Source organism: Anas platyrhynchos, chromosome 5, assembly GCF_047663525.1.
Source record: "Anas platyrhynchos isolate ZD024472 breed Pekin duck chromosome 5, IASCAAS_PekinDuck_T2T, whole genome shotgun sequence".
NCBI classification, from domain to species: Eukaryota; Metazoa; Chordata; class Aves; order Anseriformes; family Anatidae; genus Anas; species Anas platyrhynchos.
The window spans coordinates 10,429,322-10,448,136 of record NC_092591.1 but is presented as its reverse complement, the minus strand read 5'-3'; the positions used below and the strand labels follow the sequence as shown (position 1 = coordinate 10,448,136).

Below are 18,815 nucleotides of genomic sequence, written 5' to 3'. Positions count from 1 at the left end.
CTTCATGTGTATCTTAAATTTCTTAACATACTTTAAATTAGAATTGCCCAAAGGATGACTAAGTATTTTACAAAGTATCTAATTAACATATATGTAAATCCTTATATATTAATGGACTTGCTACTTCTGGCACTCAAAGCAACCATCAGCCACTTAGAGATATGAAAAGAAACCCCAGCTCAAAGCAATAAGGACTTAGCCAAAACTTGAAATTCAGTTGTCATAAGTAGTCAGGTTAGTTGAATGAGTAAGGATTGTCTGAGCATGCAAATATACAACTTACTTTGAGTTTCCTTTCCTCTCTCTCAGACTGCCTGAGAGCCATAAAGTATAATGCACAGTCTCAAAAATCTTCTCATAAATTAAGTAGTCTATACTACTTAAATCAGAAACTTAAAATACTTTTATTTTTATCCCAGTCTTTAAAGAAAGCCCCTAATGTAATATGGATTTTGTAATTTATGGATATGGTATGGATAATGTAATTTTATATAGACTTTTTCTACAAATACAAACAGCCCAGGGATTTTTCAAGGTGTGAATTATTACTACCAATAAATATATCTACAGAAAGTACAGAGAAAGTAAAGCTTGTAAGACCTCTGCCAACGATGTCTGTAAAAGAGATTTGTTTCTAAAGGATGCAAAGTAGTTTACTGAATCTTTTTTGTGGGTGCAACTGAAAGAGCAGGAAGTCAGGAAGCACAATCCCACCCTCTCAAAAACATTGTGACCTTCTCTCAAAAGCAAAAATGCACTAATTGTCTCATATAACAAACATTTTTGGAACAGTATTAAGCAGAATAGAAACCAATCTTACTACAAAAGCATTACTCAGATTGATAGAAATTATTCTAGATAAGGGAATTTGAGAACATCAGTCAACATGACACTGAACAATGTTCAAGAAGACTTTAGTGTAAGGAAGTTGGATTGCCTATACCTACTGTTTACTCAAACAATTGATAATTGAAATCACTTCAGAAAACCTTTTTTAGATATTTAGGTAACAGCATTATAAGGTAAGTGTACTTACTCTGTTCATTACTTTCAGCTGGCGACTCCTCATGACGAAGAAAAAATTTCACCTCTTCCCTCCGGGGACCCCATTTCTGCAGGTGGTCATACATCATATGATCAAAGGGTATGGGACGTTCTAAAAACAGTAGAAAATAAACAAATCTATCACAACTATTTTAAGTTAGGCAAAATTTTATAGAACATTAAAAAAAATAATGTCTTTTTTTGTAGTAATTCAGTCCAACCGATGTGTTTTCACTTATGCAAAGTCAAAGAAGCAAGCATACACCAACAGAAAGTAGCTGCACTGTGTTAAAAGCTTGCCTGTTACTATAACACAGGTCACTGCTTAACAGCAATACATAGCCAGTCTGCAGAGCCATACAAAAACTGTGTCTACAAACTCTAGTTTAGCTATGTCAGGAATTCTTCAACACAACCTTTTTCACAGTGCTGATCTTTGCACCTTTGCTCTCCATCAGCAGATGGATATTTTGCTCTATTATGCAGATGATACATTCTGTTTGAACCTCAGGGCTTCCACACAGACAAAAAAACATGTCACTGTATTGACATTTCACCTACTACGAACTTGGGTGGGTACTTCCACTCCAATACACTAGACTGGATGTTAATTTCTAGTACATGTGAAATTACTGGCAAATCTTTGAAGAGATAAAGGCTGTTCTACGCAATAGTAATCTTTGTTTTCCCCAGAAGCGTAGAACATTCTCATAGTACAGTTTTTTCTTCAAAATCAAATCTACTATTACTAGAATGCTATGCAATACGTATACAGTATTTCAAAGTAAGTATTTCAAAAGAAAAATTTTCACTGTTTCTATAATTATTGTTTAACTTACTTTGAAGTATTTTGATTTAAGGTAAGAAAAAGCTTAAGAGCTTCCTAATACTAAGCACAGTATTAAGAGATCTCTCCTGATCAGAATTCAACAAACGAAACAGCAACATTAGAAAAGATCTATATCAGTTGTCCTACATACACTTCATACAAGCCACCATTACTACAGAAAAACAGGCTTGGATGGAAACCAGAAGGTGGAGTTTGTGTTCTTTATTGTTAAAAGGAAAAATCCTTTATGTCCCCAAAAGTCAGATCACGCTATCTCCTACCAAGCAGAACACTGCCAACAATGTTAGACATTTCTAATTTAACCCATTTGCTGCAAGATGACAAAAATGATACAGAGATACACGACAGATATCTTCAAGAAAGCTTGGAAGGAAGGATTACAGGAAAGAACAGAAGACAAAACACATTACAAGCTACCTTTTTTTTATTTTTTATAATGAACTGTGTAAACGTACACACATGTTGACACTACTGGGATACTTCATTGAAATATTTTGAAGACAATGCATTTAGATCACTTGATTCAAAATGTATTTAATACTGCAGTCATCTTGTGAAAAATCTGTCTTGTCAAACACCCTGATCTCATCAATGCCTTGCTAAGATCTCCCCAACATACAAATGAGCACACCCTAAGGCACTGTATTTTAAACCATTTAAGAAAAGAAAAAGCCAAGACCGTGTCCCATTCTACGTTAGTCATTTCCTTCAAATCTAGCAGAATTCCAAGAAAAATATGCCTTCCAGGGAAAGGAGTTTTCAGCTAGAACTAAAGGAAATGTTTTACATTGAAGATACAGAAATATCATAATCCAATCCAATGGATTTTATGACAAGATCAGACAAATTCACATATTAGAAGGTACAGCTAGAAGATAAAACTATAATTATATTGTTATTGGATAATATCTGGTATGTAACAGGTATATTTCTTTTCTATACATAGTAGCAAGCTTTTAGAAAAATTCACTTATTCAATTTCATTCAATTCTACAGTTATCTCAAAAGTATCAAATACAGCTCTACAAATGCTACTGTTTGCACTTGCATTTTATCAAATACTACTCTCCATGAAGAACATTTGGTTTTGGAGAATATTTCTTAAGCTTGGATTGTCAGATAATCTTTTTTTTTCCCCCCTTCTTTTTGAGGGGGAAGTGGTGTGTATGTCTTTTGTTTGTTTTAATCTGAAAACTGCAAAACTGATTAAAAATACTCTGCAGAGGAAAACACCTCCAGGGCACCTCCTCAAAAAAAAAATATCTCCACATGCTTTTTCCTTATTCTATTTCCAGTCTTTTTACACTGTAAAAAGCAAAGGATACAGATAAAATGATACTGATTATAGTAGGCATCAAAACATAAGAAGTCATCTCTGTGGATTGATCACCTGTCCACATGGGCCTGTTTTCTCTTTCCAGTAGCAGCAAGCAGCATCTGCTTGTGGAAGCAGCATATGAAACAGAATAAGCAGAAATTGATCCTTTCCCTTATTTACCCTTCTAGCTTCCAAGTCAGGCTTTGAGAGACTTCCTAAGCAAAATCCCACGTCATCAGCCACGTGTTCGATATCCAGGGGGTTCTGTCCTATACAGGTGCCCAGAGGACCACCCCAAAATTAGCCCACGTGTCTGAGAGCGGTGTCCAAATGCTTCAACTCTGTCAGGCTCAGTGCTGGGACCACCACCTTGGGGAGCCTGTCCCAGTGCCCAGCCACCCTCTGGGTGCAGAACCTGTCCCTAACCCCCAGCCTGACCCTCCCCTGTCCCAGCTCCATGCCGTCCCCTCGGGTCCTGTCGCTGTCCCCAGAGAGCAGAGCTCAGCGCCTGCCCCTCCGCTCCCCTCGTGAGGGAGCTGCAGGCCGCCATGAGGCCTCCCCTCAGCCTGCTCTGCTCGGGGCTGAACAACCAAGGGGCCTCAGCTGCTCCTCGTACATCCTCACTTCCTCACGCATCTTCCCCTCCAAGCCTCCACTGTCTTTATAGCCCTCCTTTGGGCACTCCCTAGTAGCTTTTTTTTTTTCCTTCCTTTTTTTTTTTTTAATCCTTGGCTATTCACGTTGTAAAGAGAGCTTCAAGCATTCCAATATTTCTGAACAGGTCTTTGAAGAAGGAGAAAATAGTTCTAATGGAATGGAAAAATAGGGAAGCAAAAGAGAAGCCAAACAAAAAGAGAAGGCAGAAGAATGCAACAGTGACCCATATAATCCCATTATCCAATACGTGCAAGATCAAGTTTAGAAAACAGGCAAAGCATATACTTTGAAAAACACTCTGCGAATATACAATGAAATATCTAAAGTTATTTGGAGAGACAAGCTATTCAATTTCGGAATTACCCAATAAAATACCTTTCTGAAGGTTAAAAGAAACATACTATTCTTCTCTATTACAGTCTTGATAATTGTCAATATGTTACTACTACATTTACTAGTAATGCTTCTGAAGATTTTTCAAAATTCATAATCCAAACAAATAAAAAAATACCCTTGTGTAGCCCTGTTATTCATTTACTATTTAGGGTGCATGCTGGATCTATTTTTTTTCTTAGATTAAAATAATTTTACAGGACTCCAAGTACAGCGATTAATACAACGCAGCCACAGTTAGCTCCAACTGCTTTCAGTGGGGAAGGGTCATTTAAAACACAAGTTAATTATATTCATCAGCCAACTCCTTGCCTAACAAAAAAGGAAACAAACAACAAAAACAAAAAACAGAACACAGTATTTAAAAACGCAGAAGCTTTTATTTTCCTTTTCTTGTCCCTCACTCATGTGGACTCCAAGAAACATTGTAAACAGTGTCTGTGCATACAAGGTTAAGGTCAGGAACTTAATAAAACTCTTAATAAAACTCAGTTCTTGAAAAGGAATTTTAAAAACATGACTTTCAGGTTTTTCAGCTCCTCGAGCGAGGTAAGATTTCAAGTGCTTTCAAGCACATCCACTAAAATTGCAGCAAGAAATCTTCTAAAGACCACAAATGGTAAAATACCTAAAAAATACCTAGTCCATGGACTTTAGGACACAGAAGATCTGAAGCTTCAGGAATTTTTCCTAAATAAAAAGATCATCAACTAAATATAGTAAGTAATGATGCTTGATAATGAGTACCGAGAAACTGGATGTCTGAACAGGGTTGGGCTAATTCTGGCACGGTGAGGAGTGGCCGCAGCACGGCTGCTGGTTAAGCAGGTCTCCCTCTACTAGTAAGGCCCTGATCCCAGGAGCTTTAGGAGCTTTTCAAAATAAAAGATCCTGTTTACATCATACACTTGAAGAATGAAGGCTAATAATTTTCCAGACATGACCATGGAGAGAAATGGGAAAGATTTTCTATTACTTTTTTTCTATTTCTTTTGCAATACTTCCACCAAAACAACTTGGAATATGAAGCCCTAAATTAGAGAGCAAGCTGCAGCAGTACTGAAACAGAAGAAAAATGACTTTGTAATCATTTGGCACAACTTAGGCACGTGAAAGAGACTCGGAAAATAAAGAGGAAGAGGAAAGGGACATTAACATTTGACACAAGAAACAAAGAGTTGAAGTCCCTATTCCTTCCTTCAGTTTAAAGCCTATAAACCTCAAAAAATTGCAGGTAGAAAACTTGATCTAACGTTTACTGCAAGTTAGGGTAGCACTAAGGAGCATTTTCTGGAAATACTTGCTCTTTAAGAATAAAAAAACACTTCAATTAAATGTTTTCTAGTTGTTACAGCTTTAAACATAATTGTCAGTAATTGCACAAATAGAAGAAAAGAAAGAAGGTGAAATAGGGGAATATATATGGAGGAGTAATTAATAGGATGGATCCCTATGATTTAACAATAATTAAAAAAAAATTCTATGAAAAGTCAAGTGAAAAAACGTCATCTATGTATAAATTCAAAATTACTTGCAAAAACTATTCAATTTTTAGTTAGACAAAAATTCTGAAAGATTAACTTGAGCAATGAGCTAGACACCTTTTCTTTGAAGCAGAAGTATTGAGATTGGGTGAGTTCTAGCTATCCTGAAAGACCAAAACACAGATACTGCATCGGTGTTTTAATAGAGAATTGCAAAAATCATTCTGTTGAAACTATATATCTTATATTTAAAACAGAGTAATTTTTAGGCTTCGTAATTTGTTCTTATTCTGATTACATGTATTCTGTCATCTGTAATAAAATGTGTTTATGCCTGCTATACAGGAAACCAGAACACGAAGTAATGGATTATGTCCATAATTGGGAGTTCACTGTAAGATCAGAAAAGCATCTTTACCTACGCAGGTTTGCAGTTGTATACTACAAGTATACTTCCATTTCTTTCAGTCACTCACGTCTAGGCTATAATTAAATTCAGGAAGAACAACAATATCAATTGCTAAAGGCCATTCCAGATGTAAATGAAGTGGATAATTGGGTAATGGACAGATTTAAAAGCTTGAAATCCATTTTCTTTTGAAACGCACTACAAGTTCCTGGCATCATACCTATCTTTTGACCTCCTTACCCACCATGACTTGCAATAGCTGGGCAACAAGGAATAATATATTTATTTTCCTCCTGCCATAGCCTGAGAATTCTATACAAAGCAAGGAAACTTCAAGCTGAGTAAACGCAAGGTGCTACAAAATTAGCTGACATATCAGGCACAAATGCTGTTGCCTTTTTTCAGCTATTAATCACCTAAAGAAACTGGAGAAGAATAGGAACAGAGAAGGAAATAATAAAACCAAATGCACATAAACCAAATACTTATGTCATGAAACTCCAAGAAGAATCAGTTTCTTAGCTGTAATACAAACAATTCCCAATCTATTTTACAACTCTTAGGAAGCTCCTCAACCATTTCTTTAACATGCAACAACAGAAAAAAAAATAAAAAAAATACTCTTCCACTGGCACCGTATACAGCAGTTTCATTGCAAATTGCTTCCCACTTCCCACTCCAAACCAATGGGTTGAGTTGTTTGTTTTCACTTCTTAGTCTCGTATTTTCTGCAACAGATCTCTGCTCCTGGCTAGAATTATTTTTAAAATTTGAGTGGAAGGAGCTTAATGTAGCTCCCAGGAGCAGCTGAAGGAAAATTATCATCCCACCCTCCTTAAAAGAAATTTCAAGTTGTTTCACTGAGAAACTTTAGTATCCACAGACTTTGGGGCAAGAAGTTGAGACCACCAACACAGATTTTACAATGCTATCCGACATCTAAGAAAAGCAAACAAAATGCTTGTCCTGAAATTCCTGTCAGACAGACTTAAAAACAGTGTGCAGGACATTTTTTGCTGACAGTACAGGTCTGTTTGAGAGCTCCAGAAATGTAAGCAGGTGTTTCATTTATTTATTTTTAATTTTATTCCCTCTAGTACTGTCTGTTGCATACCTTAAAGGAGGTTGTAGCGAGATGGGGGTTGGTCTGTTCTCCAACGTGCCTGGTGACAGAATAAGGGGGAATGGGCTAAAGTTGCGCCAGGGGAGATTTAGGCTGGATATTAGGAAGAACTTCTTTACCAAAAGGGTCATTAGGCATTGGAATGGGCTGCCCAGGGAAGCGGTATAGTCACCATCCCTGGAGGTCTTTAAAAAATGTTTAGATGTAGAGCTCAGTGATGTGGTTTAGTGAAGGACTTGTTAGTGTTAGGTCAGAGGTTGGACTTGGAGGTCTCCTCCAACCTAGATGATTCTGTGATCTAGATCTTCATGGACTATAATGGGACCAAAGACACACAAATCACAGGATAGATACACAAATTTAGTTTTAGTTCCTCCATCACATCTCCCAATATAAGTTTTATTTCCCATTTTATAGAAACTGTTAGCTTCAGATATCCAGCATTTTCAGAAATAACATGTTATATCCACAAATAAAATACGTTATCAGTCTTTGAAGTCATTATAAAAAATTCATGCTTACATTTGCCACAATTGCAAGGCATAAGTGCCCCCATAAAGATGCTGTGGATCACTGGCTAGAATTTCCAGTCACCTTTTGAAGCTAGCTGACAACATTCTCTGCATTTTTGCAAAATACACCCTCAAAGTATTGTGAAAGCGGAAGGACAAATAATACCATGTTACACTTTTACAGACCAGTGGTTGCAAAGTATTAGGGATAAGTGAGTGCATGCAGATCCAGTTTATAAATGTTATATACTTGGCATTTTGACTCTTTGTAACCTAAACTTCTAATTTGAAAAAAAAAAAAAAAGCAACCTTCCTATAAGTTTTATTCTTAAAGACAGTTTTATAAATACAAGCTGAATTTGTATGCCAAGAACTGCAAACATGCTTAGCCTCCCTTCTGCTTACTCTTGCCTAAACTCTACAAATTCCCATCTAATTAGGAAACAACTTCGAGGCACCTTCTCTCCTTATAAAGTCTTAGAACCGTTAAAAAATGAAATGATATCCCAGTAGGAAACTATTTTAGTTTGCTAATACTTAAAAGCTCCACAGGCATCTGAATAATGCAATAAAGTTCTCTGCTTGACAAAATGAATAAACAGCCCCTGAACAAAATATACCCCTCTCTATAAAAAAGTACGAATTCTATATCAAGTTAAGACCTCATTCTTTATACAGAATAGATGACAAACCACTTAAACAGGGGTAACCTTAGTAATTGAGGTAGGTAAGAACCTACCTGTTATCCTCAGCCATTCACTGATCCTACTCATATATTGATACACTATCATAACCTGGAAGCTTGCACTACACTTAACTGCAAGAAGTCATCTAGAAACAGAATGCATAATAGGGCTTCTCTGACACAATCCTGAAAAGGACTGCTCATCCCATCATTCTGTGAAATAACAATTACAACACAAATAAAAGACAGGCACTACAACCTGCCCCAAGGGAAGTTATCGAATTTTTGACAGTACACTTCCATGAAGAAGTTGGAGATGATTCTGGCACGATTCTGTATTAACTTCTGTTAGTTACGATCCAGGAAGAAAAACCCATACAAATTATACTGTTCTATGATTCTGTTATACCCATTCTTAAATTTCAGGTTGTTATCATGTGGGTAACAGTGAGGAAACAGTATGGGAAAGAATCCAGTTGGTAACCTTCACTCACTTCTTGTATAAGATCATCGCTGACGTTACAAATTACTTAAACCCTACTCCAACCCTGAACATGCTGTATGCCTATTTGAAATAAATGATGTGTAGAAGTAAAAATACAGCCATCCTTCCCCCCCATTTTTAAAAGGCAGATACTGAATACTTCATGTAATCTGAAGATCTGAAATACAAAAGACTAACACATCTTATATATGCCTTTTATCAAATACTCCATGCTGAGAAAGGAAAATGAGGAAAAAATAATCAAGAATTTCATTAGACTCTGGAGATACTAAATACCATGCTCTGCATGAAAGTTTGCCAAGAAAATAAAAAAGCTTTAGAACAATTAGAAATTATTGATACTGAAAAGTCAGTCTTACCATTTCTTCTAATTGTTACAAATATTTAAACCAATTTCCACCAAACATTTTGCTTACCGTTTCCACGCCATACTTCAGCCAGATGGCAGCTTCCTTCTCCAGGCTCTTTGCAGAACTCTACTACATCGCGACAGGTTGTTTCTGGTGTAATTGGAACTTCTGTCAAAATCTGCTCATTGTTGCTCAGAAACACGGTTAATATCATCTGAAAGAAAAAAAAAAAGTAGCAGAATATTCAGAAACATGACAAGAATATGAATATGAGTAAGATTTATAAACCCTCTGTAAATGGAACTATATGTTTATGGTTGGCTAATATTATCATAAAAATAGTTTTCAGTTTCTTCTAACTTAGCAAACGATTTAGTCCTTTGTGTTGATTTTTTTTGATAAGTGTGAATGGAAGGTTTTCCTTTTGTTTTTCTTTTTGTTTTGTTTTTGGGGGGTGGGGTTGGTTGATGGTGTTTGTTTTTCCTCTTTCATTTCAGTTAAAGTGGTTTAGTTCTGTCTGACAATGAGGCTGGGAGGGAAGGAATGAGTTTTGCTATAATAGATGTTTGAAATCATAGCATTTAAATGTTGCAAATAAATTAATACTTTGTAAAGTAACATAAAGCTCCACAGGTGGGCAACCCTTTGCAATTTGTCTGAAGATCCACTCACATTTCGTTGGATTGGAAGCCTTGGAGTAAAAACCAAACCACCATACAAACAGGGGACATAGAAGTGTCACATTTTGCAAGGGGTTGCATTTGTTTAGTTACTTGCTAGAGCTAAAACCTCTGAGAAGTCAGTTGTTTCCACAGAACTTCAGCCCCCACCCTGCACTTGCTGTGTTGACCAGATGCACACGCAACCTGCCCGCAGAGGCACTAAGCATGCTCTCCTCACTTATACTTGTACAACATCAAAGGACAACTTTCCCTCGAGTAACTGCTCCCAGCTATTCCAGTTGGAAAGCTGCCACAAAATAGTTTTTCTTCCCCTCCCCACCTTAATAATATTCAAAAGAACTTGACATCAAGGAAAACAGAAAGAAGAAAGAGTACAATCCAATCTATAAAGGAGCAAGCATAGCTCTAAGAGGGAGCACTAAGCTCAGTTGAAGTAAACTTTTGTTCAAATGCTTTGCTCCACCTTAAGCAAAGGTGTGCATAAACACACAGAGCTGGAGCTATTCCCATCCCTGCTCATGTTAGTAAAGGTACCTTGCTGCAAAGTCAAGCATTCAAGAACTGCACATCAACTTCACCCACCTCATCCCCCTCTGTGCACTGTGTGCTCTAATATGGCCATTAATAATACATTTGTTTGCTGCCCTCCTCTATCAGGGACCTCTCCCTTACAGAGCCTTCTCGATGAATTTGGTTTGTAGGCCCTTATGGCACTTGCTGCAAGAGCTGGAAGGGTGTCCTTACCAGCTGAGGGGCTTGTAAGGAAACAAAAAAAAAAAAAAAACACAGCAAAATCCCAATACAATAATACTAAGAAGATTAATTTTAGCCCTGAGTGGGACTGTTTCGAGGACCCCTTGAGAGTTGTATACAAAAGCATGTTTTTCTATGTAACACTAAATTGTCAGAAAGATACTCAGCCTTCAGTTCCTGCTCAAAATTAAACAAGTATTTTTAACTATGTTATCATTCCCTCACTCTCTGGCACCTCAATTTACCATCAGTACACTAGTCACGATACCATTCTGTAAACTTACAGGGATGGAGATATGTGATGTTTAAGACATAGCTACCATAATAGATGTCCCTAATGAATGTGGCAAAATTATTAATTTTGTCTTCTAGGAGGAAGACAAATAAATAAAAGTTCTTTCTGAAAGAACTGAAAGTTATTTCTGAAAGAACTTTCTCTGTAAATAAGATTCAGTATCACATATTGAACCACAATGATAAAACCTAATTATTTAACAGCTCTTCATTAAACAACCACTCGCCACTTAACCGGAGTTGTGCCTCAATTTGCATTGGCATATCTTAAAAACAAAAAAACCAACAACATACACATTCAGAACACTACTGGGACACATTACATGCACCAAACTGTAGATGAGCACTAATAACAGCTGGATACTGAGCAGGAGCACTCCATCCCAGCACCGTCAACTTCAGAAGTAAGCACGGGACCAGTCCCAAGAAAGCCTGGGTTCCCAGCCCTCAGTCTCCTTGGCAGACCTGCAGGCTGTTTCAGCCCATCTTCCTATTCTCCCTCAACCTGCCAAGCTTGTATGCAGTACCCTGAAGTTCTCACAGTAACTGCATTTCAATGCGAGCAGCAGTCATCCAGGGCTGTAAATGTACCAGAGCTTCACCCTTGAGTTTCTCCAAGAGTAGTTCTAAAAGGAGCTATTGTAGAGCTCGGATACAACCACAGCTAATAATGCAGATGTCTGGAACCACCTACTGTTTACAGCTCAGTGTTATTTCTCCACAAATGAAAAAAGATCCAGGCCCAGTCAATCCTCAGTGGCTGTGGAATCTTTTACACAATAAACACCTAGTACAGATTCTAGTAGTGGAATCCGACCTCATACTTACGAGGGGAAGTGTCATATATGAACACAAAAAAAACAGGCTTTGAAGCAACCTGAAGAGGTCATCCGAGCCAGTCTCTTGGCCCCGGGCAGGATCACCTCTAGCTCCATCATGCTGCAGAGATGCTTGTTCAACCTGTTCTGAAAAGCCTTTCATGGCGGAAACTCCACAACTTCCCTCAGCCATCCACCCCAGGATTCCTGCTGGAAGGAAAAGTTCCTTGAAGTCTAGTCAAAACTTTCCTTGCCACCATTCAAACTAGCAAGTTCTTCTCCTAGCCACAGGAGTGATAAAAAACACTTCTTTGACTTTTTTCTCCACAGTTATATTTCAGGTGTACCTAAAAAAAGTAACCAATAGTTTTTTTTAGTTTAAACACCAGCCTGTGAATTATTAATGTCAGTATTATGAAGTGATTTCCCTATAACACTTGACAGTAATTTCAAGATGAAAACCAAGTTTTTATGAGAATGCTCAAAGACACTGGCACTCCCAGAATCAAGAGGGGGTCTCAGCTTCTTCATGGTCTGTCCCAAAGCCCTGTTACCTCATTGTCAAAGACTAAACGGCACAGCTTAACACCACGTGGTTTCACATGGCTTCCAAGTTTCGATTTCTGTATTGTTGTAAAGATAACAGTGCCCCAGAAAAGTTGTTTCGTGTATTCAAGGTTATCTGCCTACATCTGCAGACCAGCTGAAAAAGAAGAAAGGCCTTGGAGGTGCAAGTTACCCCATACAACTCTGCCAACTCTCCATAAATTCAAACCTCAACCACAACATAAACATATAGTCCCCCCTTTGCAAGACCAGGCCCAAGTTTGCTGTACCTCAAACACAACATTTTCAGCTCCCTCAGCTCTCAGTCTGCCCCAGCACTGCCTTCTCCGAAGTACACTGTCACCCACAGCACTGGCCTGGGGACAGCCCAGGGAGAGGTGTCCCTCTAACGAGGCAGCAAGGTGCTGCAGCCATCACACTACTCCCCAGACTCATTTAAGTAAGGATTTGTATTTATTTTTAACAGGTGGTTGGAGTAACACCGTGGAAACTGAAGCATTGTACTGTGAAACAGATGGCTTGAAGCATACAAAGAAAGACTCAAAATATTGAAAATTATTAACATATTGCAGTATTAATTAGATTTTCAAGTCAGTGTCATAGCTATCCCTATTTACAGTGAAGGCAGAATAATAATCCAAGGTAATTCACAGAGATAAAATACAAAGAAGCACTGATGGCGCATGGAAATTTCCTGCTGAAGAATATGAGTGAGGCATACGCATGAAATAGACAGTACACCCACTGAAGAAAATTAGCAGTATTAAAAATGTTCTTAGCCCAAGATTAGGATACAGGAAACTGGTAAATCCTTCTCATTTTAAATGGGTTCCAAACATGAACAATTGCAGAAATGCATGTTCTTAAAAATGAGATCATAACCATAGCAACATTTCAATTCAATCATCAAAAATCTTCAAGTGTGGACACAATGGCACACAGTAAGATCTGAAATGTAACCTCAGTGCTTCTAAATTATACTTGGTTTCCACAGTAATACCAAGCTCCAAATCTTACCCTTTCCTCAATGCAGATGCAGATGTTACCTGTCTGCTGCTGTCCTCTGCAAGCCCTGCTTCCCAACCAATGGCTTTATTCCAGCTTTCATCAATTCCTGAATCTTTCTACTCTTCTCCACCAATCTCTAATATATTCCTTCACAGTTCAGGTCTTTCCCATGCCAGATGGGCTGTATCAGCCTCACAACCGAACTCTTACTGCTGTTTCACTTATTTCTCAGCTTCCCAAAAAGCTTCTGCTAGGACAGCCTCAGAGTCCTTTCCAAATCTTCTCTGCTCAGAGTCAGGTTCGTGCACATGTTCCTCTTAGGTTGTTGTCTCCACTTCTCTGTTCCCATCCCAATTCTCTCCCATCGTACTTCCTGGGTTACTTGAAGGGCACATGTAATCATCCCCGCTGTTTCTCACGGAAATAGGAGGGAGGGATAAATCCTCAAGATCTTTATCCTCATTTATCATCTCCTCCATTTCCAAAACTGGATAATGTCACCCACAAATTTCAACAGGCACCTTCCAGAGTGATGAGACAGTTTTATCTGTCCAGACCTGATCCCTTACTGATCAATCTGAAACCCTGACCACCTCCAATCATCTCTCGTGAATGCCTGGCCACCAATTCAAGTTCCACATGGCCATCACAACCCTTACCCAGTTATTTCCAATGACTCCCTGGATTTCATATTCACAGTAACTCAAGCATACCTATCATTATGAGTAGACATCTTTCACACCAATTATTTTCTCAGTCTTGTGTCCCAGATCCATCCACAGTACTCCTGTACAATATTGAAGGCACGGATAGTCTCTGCTATCAATTGGTGCAGCTAATACTCTCAGAGCTTGGAAATGTGGCTGTTGTTTTTCTCAAGTTTTCACTCATGTGCCTTTCTTTTTTGAAAAAAAAAAAAGTCACAATGTATAAAAAATGATTTTTCAAGCCTATGGCTCTATAGCTTTCGCCATGTCATCTTTATGCATTAATTTTCACTTCCCCACTGTGATATGGAGTCTTCCTCCCTATTGTTTTTCACTCATTTATCAAGACACTAATGCCAAATCAGTCCTTTCCACCAGCTTTTCTACTCTCCATACAGTGAACAGGTGTTTTTATGCTTTCTTCTCATCTAACTCATCTACCACGGCAAAGGTCCCACAGGGCCAGAAGTGAGAGTCCAACATCCCTTGCTCTCTGTGAGCTTCTGCAGGCTATCCTGTTTTGCAGCTCCAGCTGCACTCCCCTAGTACAAACAAAGTAGGAGACCTGCACAAAAACAGAACAGAAGACTGATGGGTGTTCTTAGTTGCAAAATCGCCCAAAAAGTTAAAAACTCCAACTTCTGAATGAGGTCTTTTTTTCCCCTCACCATTTTTCTGCAATCTTACCAAAAAAAAAAAAAGTGCAATGCTTTTCATCTTCTGCTTGTACCTCAAATTAAGAACAGGGATGTTTTTAATTAGATCCTCTTTAACAACAATTTTCATGGAAAAAAGAAATACATCTTACTCCAAGATTACCTTATGCTACCAAGACATAAAACACTGGTGCTTGAGTAGAAATAAACCTTACATAAAGTCTCTCCATTGCCTTACACACAAGTTAATTCACTAACTCCAATAACACAGTAAGCGCTGGCATTTCAGGCTAACACAATCCAATCTAAGCACATATCTCCTGATACCCTACTCTAAGAAAATTGAATTTTCTGAAAATTGAATTTTCTGAATTTTCTGAAAAAGTTTTCAGAAAGCAACCAAAAAAGTAGTATTTCAGGACATGCTGAAATATTAGGATTTAAAACATGTTAGAGTTGATTTCCACTAATAATATTAATATTCAACTAAAAAAAGAGAACCAGTAAATTCTAGGGATGAAGATCAATTCAACTGATTTTTGCTTTAAGTATGATTGCCTTTTAACTAAAACTCACGCTTCCACCCAAACACGGGGTTCCTTACAAAAATGGGATCAGAAAGCTGTTCCAATTCTCAAAGGTAACTTACTTTATATCCACAACTACAAAGTCACTTCGAAAAGTCCATCTATGAAAGATTAAAATGAAGATCAAACAGCATAGGAAGGGTTAAGAAGAAAAAACATCCTGACAACATGAAAGACTATTTTTTCTCCCACTTTTTTTCTATCCACTGCTTTCCTTTTCCTGGTATTAAAGCTACAGTGGACAATAGATCTTTTTTGTTAAGAACTTCTACCATCTTTAGAATTATCCGATTGTGAGTTAAGAATACACTGGATACCTAATAACTTAATATGGCTAAACTCACAAGCAGCTGTTCAGTCTTATCAGATTTTTCATTTGCTTTTTTTTTTCCTTAAGCCAGCCTAGAAACTTCATTGTGTAAACGTTTTTAAAAAAAAAAAACATAAAACCAATAACCTCCACCTCTTCCAGCAGAAAAGTGGTTAGATGCTTCAAAAATACAAAATGTGTATTATTAAAACACTGACACACAATGGACTGAAAGTACAGAACAATTCTGGCAGCAATGCCTGCTTTATTCCCTTTGTTTCATGGGAACTGGAATGCATTACCTTCTCACCAGGCATCTCCCCCTAATGAAGCGTTCCAAAAAAAATAAAAAAATAAAAATCCATTCAGGAGCTTGTGCTTTGCCATTTCAGATAAAGTCATGGTTAAGTCCATGGCTGCCACAAGTCCAAGTTGAGAATAGTCAAAGAAAAAAAAAAAAAGTCTTCTTTTACACAGCAGAGACCTCAATATCTCCCAACACATTTTGATAGCCTCCCAACCTTGATTCTGCTGGCCTGGGACCCCAGTCATTCTCTACATTAATCTATATTTAAGGTGCAACTACAATACATCTTTAACTGAAACATCCAAAAGCATATCTTACTGAAATGCCAAAGCCCCATCATTCAAACAAACTTTGATTAAGACTGATGTTTTTATTCACTAGAAAAATCAGCTCATGTGACACTAGAAAAATTGTGAAGAGGTGGAAAACCAACCCTTTGGTGATAAGACACGCCAGCATTCCCAACCCTGCACAAAGAATGCTCAGGAAAAAAAAGTCACAAGTTATCAATGATTCTGTGCAAGTTAGCTTGCACAGAATTCATGCCAATACATAAATTTTGCACCAGCTAAAGCTGTAGAAATTCTACTTGCACATCTCCAGCACCAAAGCAGAATTTCATTTCCTTTGCAATATGAACATTCTCCTTTTTAAGATTGTGGACTTGATTAGATGAAGCTTTAAGCAATTATACTTTGAATGAAATAAGACTATAAAATTATAAACAAAAAACTGTTTTAATTAAAACCACCGAAAGATGCGTTCTTGACTCAAGTCATAACTATTTCTTTATACTGTGAGATTTTAGAACAAATCCCAAGTAAGTCTGATGTTCTTATATGTAAACACCTGAAAAGGAGTAAGATTTAACCATCTTATTTCCATATATTAAAAAGAAATCTTTAAGTGAGCTATTCACCAGCATGGTTTGTCTCAATCATAATTTACTGCCAGAATGAAGTTATACTTTTTAAAAACAGATTTCTTGAAAGTTTTATTGCAGTATGTTCATGACATTTGATATAAGATCATCAAGACAGAAAGCAAATTTCTTACTGCTTTTCATTGGGAGATTTCTTCCTTTTAACATCTTTTCCCCTTTCCCACGTAATTTCTTATTGATAAGAAATAACAATACAAATTTTATGTTCTAGAACACATTTTCCTTACATCCAAGCTACACATAACTTGAGTTTAGGCCAAAGTTTAAGACTCAGTCATGCCTATAGACCATATTGGTAAAATGCAGAAAGGTAGTGTCAGAAGTGGAGTAGAGTCTTCAGTTTGCAAAGAATATAGAAATGAGTAAAGTTTTCTGCAGTCTTGCCTGCAGACTCACAAAAGCATTTTTTTTTGCACAGGCTCATAAAATAACTGCATCATTAACTTGCTGCTTTGCAGTCACTGAAACATCTACCTTGACATCCACCTTCACAGGACTCTGTGCAAGACAACTTTGTTACATAACCAGAAGAAAAAATAGTTGTGTCAGTCAATGCTTGTACCAAGAAACTTGGTGTTGGAGTATTAAATTCCTTCTCTTCACAGAGCACAGAAATTACTTTAAAAATATATATTTAATACCTCTTAAAGAAATATGGAAGTAGAACATTAAAAGAAATCTTAAAATAAGATCTTCCTTCAATTTTGTAATGTCTGCACATATGCAATAGCTTAATGGAGAGGATAAAGCCAAAAAAATTAAATAAAAACCCCACAGATGTTTCCTCTCACGAACTTTACCACTGTTGCCTTTGTCTTCAGTAAATAAGCTTTCATGTCTAACAGCAGGTGTTCAGCAGGATTCAGACTATTTCGTAAACCTATACATACTTGCTCTTTATTTGCTGAAGGAATACTTAGGACACTTTATTGTTCTTTGTCACTGACAGAGAAAAAGCTACAGCACCAGTTATAGATATGGAATGTGGAGCCTCTTACTCTTCCAGAGGTAGACTTCAGTAATGGCAGAGAAATAAGCCAGCAGTTTTGCTAGAGGAAAGAGCACTATCATCAGGCATTTAAATATATTCAACTACACAAGACAGGTCTGCAGATTATTAATGAAAGGTATAGTAGTAGCTGACTGGAAGGCTTCCAGTGCTCCAGGAAAACAAAACCTAATGAAACAATAGCAACTAGAAGGACTAGATGCTTGTATAAACAACACGAGCAACCCACAGACTCGAATGGTGTTCTACAGGCTGCGAGGAGCAAGACACGAATGGGGCCAAAAGAAACAAACAAAAAAAAAACCCACACAACTCACCAAACAAATACTAAGTCTCTAGCATCTGCTTAAGATAGAAGTGATCACTTAGACATTACAATCCTATACTTTGTTGTATTAGAAGCCATAGTGCTGTTAATCTACATCCAGCTCTCCAGGCATCATCTTTATACAGGCTGCTTGTTGCTTGTCACAACGCTGGAATGCTTTCCTTTAGATTCCGATGGTTCCTTTGAAAGCAAGCAGCAGCTGGGACTTTGATAAACTGATTTAAAAGATGGGTAATAAACATGTGGCTACAGAAGGAAAAACGGGTAAAGCCGAAAAGGGCAAAGTTAAGAAATGAAAAGAGGTTAAAAAGAAGTTGCACTACAAAGAAATCTACTAATTTAAAAGGAAATCTGTCTAAGCGCAATATTTAACGTCATGAGCTAAAGAAACACAGCCTGAAGTTAGAGAAATATAAGACATGCCTCTTGTGATGTTTTCTAGTAGAAAAACGTAATTTGGCACTTGCAACAGAATGAGTTCAACATCCCTGCATCATTATCTCTTGGCTTGATTC

The 18,815-nt window shown here is 37.5% G+C and overlaps 1 protein-coding gene across 7 annotated transcripts in view; it reads right to left on the bottom strand.

Annotated features, from left to right (window-relative positions):
- Positions 1-18,815, bottom strand: part of PPP1R13B (protein phosphatase 1 regulatory subunit 13B) — a 70,432-nt gene that overhangs the window by 36,229 nt on the left and 15,388 nt on the right. For all 7 annotated transcript variants that reach the window (XM_027458032.3, XM_072038243.1, XM_013108868.5 and 4 more), the window contains exons 2-3: positions 9,397-9,544; positions 1,037-1,156 (exon numbers count right to left, since the gene is read on the bottom strand). In XM_027458032.3, the coding sequence (XP_027313833.3) occupies positions 1,037-1,156; positions 9,397-9,544 (268 nt within the window). The remainder of the gene's footprint in view (positions 1-1,036; positions 1,157-9,396; positions 9,545-18,815) is intronic.